The sequence below is a fragment of the Orcinus orca genome, chromosome 3, assembly GCF_937001465.1.
Source record: "Orcinus orca chromosome 3, mOrcOrc1.1, whole genome shotgun sequence".
Lineage (NCBI taxonomy): Eukaryota > Metazoa > Chordata > Mammalia > Artiodactyla > Delphinidae > Orcinus > Orcinus orca.
Genome location: NC_064561.1, coordinates 143,125,841 through 143,135,413, shown reverse-complemented (window position 1 = coordinate 143,135,413; position 9,573 = coordinate 143,125,841). Strand labels below are relative to the sequence as shown.

The window sequence follows — 9,573 nt, the reverse complement described above, 5'->3', positions numbered from 1 at the left end:
TGTAAAGCAGCCGTGATTTGTGAAAGGTTCCACGTCTCTTTACATAATAAATCTATGTCCAAATGAAAAATAGAGAGAAACTAAATATGATAGGCATCATTTTCTGCCAGGAAAAATAGTAAGTATTACTTTAGAGCAATGAACATCTTTGAACTTCATTAAGTTCTTATGGCTTGCATATTTTTTATTCTCTCACCATTTATAACATGAATACTACTTATACAGATATTGAAAATGGTTAACTACAGAAATGAGTACTTTATGGCACACATACCTTGCTCTAAAAAGTGCTAAAAGCACAATTCCGAAACTCCCCAAACTGATATATACCTTTAATCTTAGGTGTGAAAAACTTTACCTCTAGAACACTTGTGGTGAGAAAGTTAAATCTGCAAAATCGAAACTCAGTCTTCACCCTCTTCTTCCTTCACCAATACAGTCACAATATTTCATCTGGGCTTCTTAAATCTAAGCCATTGAAATGACTAAGTTTTCTTCTTTTTTTCTATGTTTCCTAATAGCCGGGACTTACATGACTCCAGAGTGTAAGTATCTCCTATACCTACCACATGTGGGAATTAAATGATTTTCTAGTGATTGTATTGTTACATTATAAATGAAAATAATTTTTACTTCCATGTAGCTCCCTCTAAACTGTAATGTATTATACAGTTGTTCATCAGTAAAATTATAATAACTATTAGGTGACTGAAAGATTTTTTTTAATCTTTGAAAAATTATATAATGACTGTCAAAAGAAGAATTACATGAAATAATCTGCTTAGATCTTTTGCATTAAATCTTTTGGTTTTCTTTTGGAGGTTTCAACATGGAGATCATCGGTGGGAGAGAAGTGTCGCCTCATTCCAGGCCATTTATGGCTTCTGTGCAGTATGACGGCAATCACATTTGCGGGGGCGTGCTAATCCATCCACAGTGGGTGCTGACGGCGGCCCACTGCCACTCTCGGTGAGTATTAGGCTTACTGTGTTTCCTCAAGTTGGCTAGAAAAGAAGCTCGCCTCTCCCAGGAGAGAATTTGATCTACCCTTAGCTTCTGTGATAACTGACCAACTGGTGGAGTTTATTTACCCTCTCACACATCCGCGATTCTGCCCCAAGTTCTCCTTTTCTGGGAGATCTAGGCAACCCAATAGACAAATTCAAGTCCTTCATGTAATGCCTGGGAACACAGCAACAGTTATGAAGCGGCAGTATTCCTGACCTTGTTAGGGGAAATCAGACAACCTGAGTTTGCACCCCATTTTACAAATGGGAAATAATAATAGTAGTATATAACTGCTTCATGGGGTTTTGAGGATTAACTAGTATCTATTTAAATATTTAGCATGCTTAGCACATAGTGAGCTGCAAATAAGTTGCAGCTCTTATTACTGTTATACGTATGAGGAGCCTGCTTTGCTAATAGATTTTTGAGACCCCTTACCTTAACTCCTCTGCTCAATGCCCACCGCAGAGGTCTGAGGCCCACAGTTTGGGAATCACAGCTGTAAGGGGCAACAATCTAACTAGGTGAAAAAAAAAAAAGTATAGATGATTTACAAAGAAAAAGAGAGAGAGAGAGCTATTTTTTCTGGGATACGTAAAATGAAACATTTTCTAAAGACGGACTATAACCTCTCATTCTATGATTCTCTTACTTCAGCTAAAAATGTCCAAAACCCTTCTTGGGATGCCGCTACCATCACAAAAGGAAAAGCAATAGAAAATTAATTTGGCGTTTGTTGTTTTGTTTGCTTGTTTCGGCTTGGGGGGTGATTTTTTTTTTTTTTTTTTTTTGCGGTGTGCGGGCCTCTCACTGTTGGGGCCTCTCCCGTTGCGGAGCACAGGCTCTGGATGCGCAGGCTCAGCAGCCATGGCTTGCGGGTCCAGCCGCTCCATGGCATGTGGGATCTTCCCGGACCGGGGCACGAACCCGTGTCCCCTGCATCAGCAGGCGGACTCTCAACCACTGTGCCACCAGGGAAGCCCGGGGGCTGGTGTTTGTTTGTATGTTTCTTCCTTATGTTTCTTGCCTGAATAAGCTAAGAAAAGATGGGGCCTTCTCCTTTTCTTACAAATATGACAGCACTTCACTTAAGAACCTCTTAGCCATAATCATTTACTCTCTAGGCATCAGTTATATCTAAATGGAACAACTGAATTGACTTGCTTCCCATATTTTGGGGATTTTGCTTGGTTGCTCCATTTTAATGAGACTGTTTGAACACAAATTAGAAATTCTGAAGCCTGCAAACTGTGAGAACTTCTGTTTTATTTCTAAATAGCAAGCCACTAATTTCCGATTTAACATGGCTACTTCATTTAAGCAGGGTTCTTGCTGTCACAGAAATCACCCTTGTGTCCTCATCAGTTCTGTCTTTTCTAGGGCACTTGTCCCCTGGGGACCAGCTAAGCAGAGGGTGACTATCAATAAATGTTCATTCAATTCAGAATATGCACATCTTCAGATATGCTTGTGGTTACACATTCAAATGGATTATAACCTCCCCAGACACAGAGCTTGATTTATTATAAATGCTGAACAAATGCTGGATAGAAAAAAGGAAATAAATTGGAGGGGAGAGGATTTTTGGGGTTTTGGTTGTTGCTCAGCTAAATGAACACTATGTGAAGTCCTTCACAAGCCATAAATTGCTATCCAAAGGTAAATAGTATTATTAAGTTGAATTTTAAATTTTGTCAAGTGAACTTGACTCAGTAGAAATAGATTCCCAAATTGAAAAATTGGGAAAAAGAGATCTTGGGATTAAAAAAAAAAAAAAAAAAAAACTATTGCTAAATATTATTTTAAATGGCTGTAGTTTAAAGAACTGCAGAATATGTGGATCAGATTTCCTCTACAGGACACTTGGGTGTAAAAATGTAGGCAGATTGGTGCTTAGAAAAACATTAAGCTTTGTGAAATCCAAAATATTTATGAAATAGTTCAATGGTGGCTTCCCACAAATGGACTCCCAAGTATCCTACGAGAATAGCTTACTAACTCCAGGCCCCTCTCTCAGCAAAATGGTGAAGGGGGCCAAATCTGGGGTGTTCCCTTCTCACTACCCATCCACACTAAGTTCCTCACTTAGTCTCTTGGCCCCTTTATTAGTTGCCATGCCAATTATAAAAGGAAACCAGTAAAAAATCCTCTTGTATAACATTTTCAGCATTTCAATTTATCAGAAGCAAAACTCTCACCAACTCTTGTCCACTGTCTTCCCTAGTCTCCTCCAATGCCTTCTCCCACTGAACACTCCCCCATCCTTTCACCTGCCTAGCCAGTGAATAGATGGAACCTCCTCGCTCCCACCCAGCCCCTTCCACATGGCCTCACTCCATCCCAAATCACTCAAGGCTCCCAGAGTAGAATGGTTACCAATCCAGACCCCAGGTTCAAACAAAAGAAGCTTTAATCCCCCCTGTATTTGCATCCCAGAGCCTCCGCTTAATATTGGTGGGACTTTCTCAAGTTCGTCAATTTACCTGATCATCAATTCCCTCATCTGCAAAATGGGGATAATCATAATACCTCCTTCACAGGGCTGTTGTGAGATTTAAATGAGGGAAAATATGTAAAATGCTTAGCACAAAACCTGGCACACTACAGTAACCTAATAAATGTCATCTAATGTTATATTAATATCTGTACCTTCCATGGTAATCACTGAGGAACAAATATCATGGTCCAGTCGTGTTGATGGGATAAAAGCATGACAGCCCATCTCTGACAGCCAGGTAGTTCCCTCCTCTCTTAGGCAAGAGAATTCCAAAAATAGGGACCCTACCTTCACTAACACACCCAGAGGAATGGGTCTAAGCAGAAACACTGCTCAGTGCCAAAGCAGAGTGGCAGAGGAAATAAGAGGCTTGAAGGAGCTTGGCATGGGGCTTATAGGGGTGCCATGCAGCCAGACACCTCCAGATGATTCTGACGCAGGTGGTCCAAAGACCACCTGTGGAGAAACTGCGCGGTGCAAAAGAGACACTAGTATTGTCACTTCTCCTCGGTGGGAATTCATACCTGGATTTAGGTAAGGAGGTGTGATCCTAGAACTCAGGTAATTCCAGGTATCCTGTGGGCAGAAAAAAATTGACCTCTGTAGTACAGATTACAGTTGAAGTATATCTAGAAATGGAAAGTTCAGAAAACATTCATGGTCTGCTTGAGTTGTTTTTGGTATTCATATGTCCCAGTGGAGACAAAAATAACTAAAACACTTCAAAGCCATTAACAAATCAAGGAAATTGGTAAAAGATGAAGGAAAAACAGACATTTTCTCAGCACCCTTCCCCTACTCAGAATTCATCTTCCACATCCTGCATTTGTATCTCGCAGCCTTCCTGTGTTAGTTATTTATGGATGTATCCATCTTTTCTATTATATCAGTAATCCCAGGGATTTTATATCATCCTTCCCCTCCAAAGCTTTGGGTTTAGTGAGTACGCTGAATTTGGGTTTGAATCAATCCTGAGAAATCCAATCTACATCCTTTGAGAAATTTCATCCCCATCCTGATTTTGCAATAGACAAACTTTTCAACAAATAGAGCTGGAATTCCCAAAATAAACCAGAATAAACTCTTTTGGTAGAAACCAAAAAACGGTAATTCCCAGCAGTCACAGCCTTGCCATACGCAAACCCACCCCAGCATAGCCATATACTGGCTCCCCAAACCTAAAACAACCTCTTATTCCTTTTTCCGTATGTTTCTGTGCTCTTTTTAATTTTTATTAATCTTTATTCATATGTATATATGTGTGTTTATTGGGTATGTGTGCTTTTATTGTAATCTGCCCTGACTCTTTTCCACATGACAATGAAATAGTTATATGTAAACAAATATAATTCTTTTTATCACCTTCCTTGTTCCAAAAAAGGATTTGAAGTCGTTTCCTGAGAACACACATTAAAATGGGATATTTTTGTAGTATGCAAATGGCTCCAAGGTGTTGTCAAGATCTCAAAAAAAAATTTATATATTTCATAACTGGATGTAAATATAATTTTATTCAACATACAGTAAATCAGATCAACTGTTGAAATACTGGTACTAAAATTGTATATGACTAGAGATTAAAAAAAAAAAAACTGTTGTTTCTTCATCTGACTCACCAGTTTTTATCCTCTAAATCTCCACAATGGAATTATCAATGACTACTAACTCTAAAGTGTCTTAATTTCAAATGATTTTTCACCTTGAGGAAAGTTTTCCCTTCTTGTCTAAATCATCTTTCTAACTGAGGGGACAGAACATATGAGTATAGTTGAAAGCCATCTAATGGACCTTACTTCTCCATATTGCCCTGAGATGAGGTTTAGACATACCAGATTAGCAAGTGTAGAGTTGTGCCTTTTTACCTTTTAGTTATTAAAACACTTAACATTGGGAAGATGAAAAATTTCTGGATATTGATGGTGGTGGTGCTGGATGAACAGCAATGTGAATGTATTTAATGCCTCAGAACCATTTAAAAACGGTTAAAGTTAAAAATTTCATGTTATGTATATTTTACCTCAATAAAAAAAACTTAACAATGGTGGATATAAATCACAACCCACAAACTCGAGAAATATAAGTTCCTTTATTTTTATATAAATTAACACAACTTTATTGTAAACTTGATCTCAGTCACTTAGTATTTCACTCCTTTTTCCCCACAGTAGGGTACAAGTCCTGATATTCTTTTGCAAGGCTGGGGAATTGGAGTGGGATGGGTTTGGCCCTTGTTATCATCCATTCGTGATTGGGTCCACTGACACCTCTGTCACTCCACCTAATCCTACACAGGTTATCTTGGAGCTGGTCCTTATTCCTGTAGGTATATGGCCTCCTCCACCATTTCTACTCCTCACTGGAAGATTTGAGAATCATTCTGTGGTGTCTATTCTCTTTGCTTTTTTTAGGTTTGCCAAAGGCCAGTCTTCCAAAGTGGTTTTAGGAGCACACTCTCTCTCAAAGAATGAGGCCTCCAAACAAACATTTGAGATTAAAAGATTCATACGATTCCCAAGATTTACATCAGATCCTAAATCAAATGATATTATGCTGGTGGAGGTATGTAGCATTGCATTCCTTCAGTTTCTCCAACATTCTTATACAGCACAGTTCAGTTGTTAAATCATCTACACAAAAGGATGTTGTTGGCACTTTCCCCTTGTTCGAGGTGATTGTGACATATTTTATAAGGGCCCATTATACTCCATTTACTGCCTTGAGAGAAACAAGAAGTTATCACAGATGCATCTGGGCTGTGTTTATACAAGTTAAAACAGCTCTGATGCTCACATACGTGGGAGGAGAACACCCCAACAGGCCCAAGGATCCACGCTGCAAGCTTTTTCCCCAATGCTTTTCTCATTAGCAAATGAAAAATACAAGTCACTTATACAACAGAGCCAAGCAAGTGACTTCAGGGATATAGAAGTGAGTTACAACTTAGTCTAGACCATACTTAGTCTAGTCCAAACTTAGTCTAGACCATACTCAAGGGTCCTATTTAGCAGGAAATAGCCCAGCCCTCAAAGTCATGACCTATGGATGTTATTCCACAGCAAACCATCCAATGCGGAGCAAAGGCCAGTTTGCTAGAGACTGGGCAAAATTCCTGCTCTGTGTAAGCTCCCTCCCCAAGGATCACTGAGCTCTAAGGGAAATGAAGAGCATGTTCAGAAAAGCAACAACCACAAATGCAGCTGTGGGCTACCACCAAAGTAGATTCAAGAAGAGGGACGCCCTCCTAGCACAGAGGGACCACACATACATCACTCAGGCTAATAATACTACTGGGGACAAATGATAATTTATTCTCTTTTCAATCTTTCAGCTTCACACAGCCGCAAAACTCAACAAACATGTCCAACTGCTCCACCCAAGAGCCAAAAATGATATTAAAGCTGGAACAAAATGCCAGGTTATTGGCTGGGGAGCCACTGACCCAGAATTTTTAAGGCCCTCTGATACCCTGCGAGAAGTCACTGTTACTGTCATAAGTCGAAAAGTTTGCAACAGCCAAAGTTATTACAACCACGACCCTATTATAACTAAAAACATGGTATGTGCAGGAGATGCCAGAGGCCAGAAGGATTCCTGCCAGGTAAGAACCCCTCACTCAAACAGGCATTTCAGGCTGCTGAGCTACAGTCAGGCCCCACCTGCACACCCGCACCGAGGAGGAGAGGCGTGGAGAACATCACATCACAACTCCAAAAAGGTGCCCTCCGATCCTGCACAGTGTTCTCTTTGCTTTCTCATCTACCAATGCAAATGAGTCATAAGTACTTGCACAACACGTAGTAAGCACTCATTAAGTGTTTGTTAATCAGGATAGTTAACTATATCTGATAACTTTTACTGAGGGGTATTACCGCCCTTAGAAAGCCTACCAACTCTGAGGTCAGTAGTGGTGATTAGAAGATAACTTCTCAACCCCCCACCATCACCACCTTTAAACTAATAGGTCTTCTAAAACTCAAATGCAAAAAGCTCAAATGTATATTATGTGTTTCTTAAATAATGTTGACTAACTGCTAACTGACTAAAAGGAACAACAGTCATGCTTTTCAAAATCTTCTGTTTCCTGAGGTAGTAAAAAAAAAAAATAGATGATAATGTTTACAGGTGATGAAGGCTACCTAGCACAGATGGATTACTAATTTTTTAAAAAATACAATATAATATTCACATTATACTATATTAAGCATTATCAAGGGGAGGGTATGATGATGACAAAGATCATGTGTAACTGCGGTGCCCCAAGATCATCAACCCCCTCAGCCTCTATTTTCACAGCCAACCAAGCACAAAGTACTGCAGTTTTTGATGTGATTGGCAGCAGAGGCAAAGACTGCTCTTTAGATTTGAAAGCTAGCTCCTTATCTGAAAGGCCAGGCTTCCCCCTCTATCACCTTGTCACTTTCCTTGACAGAATTTTTGTTTATTGTTTTGTTGTCAGAGTGAGTCCTCAAGAATCAGTTCATTGAGCAAGTATTTACTAAGTGTTGGGTATGTGCAGAGCCCCACATTCAATCATATGATGAGAGAAAAAAATAATAGAGAAGATAGAGTACCTGCCACCAAGACATTTACTTTAATACATTGCTCTTTTCTACCAGTCTCAATAGCAACTTGATTTCAAATCCATGAGCACCAAAATGGAATTCATAATTTTGAAAATTTCTTTTATTTCTGTGGGTTATTTCAAACTTTATGCCTACCCATTTCTTCATGAATAAAGTTCAGCAGTCACTGATTACCAAAGGATGTAAATATACATAGTCTTAGACAGAGACAGGGACATGGACAAAGAGAGGCAGACAGACAGATGGACAGAACCATGGTCCTGGATGGAGACAGAGACACAGAGAATCTATACTGCATCAGGGGCTGTATCAGGCACTCTGCAGGACACAAAGAAACCAAGGACCCAGATAATAATCCTTTGAGTAACTAACAGCTGATGGTTGAAAAAGTTCAACAGCTACTTACCAAGCATCTTCCCGTTTTCTTCTTTCCAGGGTGACTCAGGGGGCCCCTTGATCTGCAAAGGTGCCTTCCATGCCCTAGTCTCTGGAGGTCGTAAATGTGGTGATGCCAAGAAACCTGGAATCTACATCCTATTAACCTGGAAATACCAGGCTTGGATCAAAAGCATCTTGGCCCCATCTCATGCAAACTAAGATGACACATGATTTTCTTAGCTCTACCAGTTGCTTGTTTTTGTTTTTGTTTCATAATATGTTCCACAGGCCAACTTATCTTCAGAGGTAGTTGAATGTAGCTAAAGTGGAGCATAGTTAGGGTCCACTCCTGACCCATTAGGACTGATTTTGTTAAGGAATCAAGTTCTTTTTCACATGTACCACTGATGTATTTCTACTCTGCTGATCTTATTCTGAATAAAATTTCGAAGACTATCTGCTTGTCTTGTATGGAAATAAGATACAGGGAATGATATATCCCCCAACTCCACACACTCTCCCCCAAAAGGGTAAAAAGGTGATTAAACAAGACAGTAATGGCATCACCTTTAACCAGGTTTATGTTGTGATTTCTGCTGGATCACCCTAAGCTGTATTTTTAAAATAAGAAACACTAAATTCAAGCACCCTAACTCAAGTTAAGAAAAAATCATAAAAAAAAGAAAAGAAAAAATCATCAAGGTTTATACAAATATTTAGATAGCACTTATTATTTTTTTATGTCACATTTTGTTCCAAACAGGATTTAAAGCAAAATACAAAAATACCTGCAATAAAACAATACATGAAATTAAAAACAATTTTTCCTCAAAAAATTAATAAAAATACAATGTGATCCAGCAATTTCACTTCTGGATATTTGTCTGAAGAAAATGAAAACACTAACTCAAAAAGACATATGCACCCCCATGTTCATGCAGAACTATTTACAATAGCCAAGATATGGAAAACAACTTAAGTGTCTATTGATGAATGATGAATAAAGAAACTGGTGTATACACACACACACACACACACACACACACACACAGGAATATTATTCAACCATAAGAAAGAATGAAATCTTGCCATTTGCAAAAAACATAG

At 39.1% G+C, this 9,573-nt stretch overlaps 1 protein-coding gene across 1 annotated transcript; it reads left to right on the top strand.

Moving 5' to 3' along the window:
• Positions 1–406: 406 nt before the first annotated feature.
• On the top strand, positions 407–8,922 carry GZMK (granzyme K). Its single transcript, XM_004275137.3, has 5 exons — positions 407–545; positions 822–969; positions 5,914–6,064; positions 6,834–7,103; positions 8,524–8,922. The coding sequence occupies exons 1-5, from the start codon at positions 482–484 to the stop codon at positions 8,683–8,685; spliced, it is 795 nt and encodes a 264-aa protein (XP_004275185.1). The 5' UTR covers positions 407–481; the 3' UTR covers positions 8,686–8,922.
• Positions 8,923–9,573: the final 651 nt, after the last annotated feature.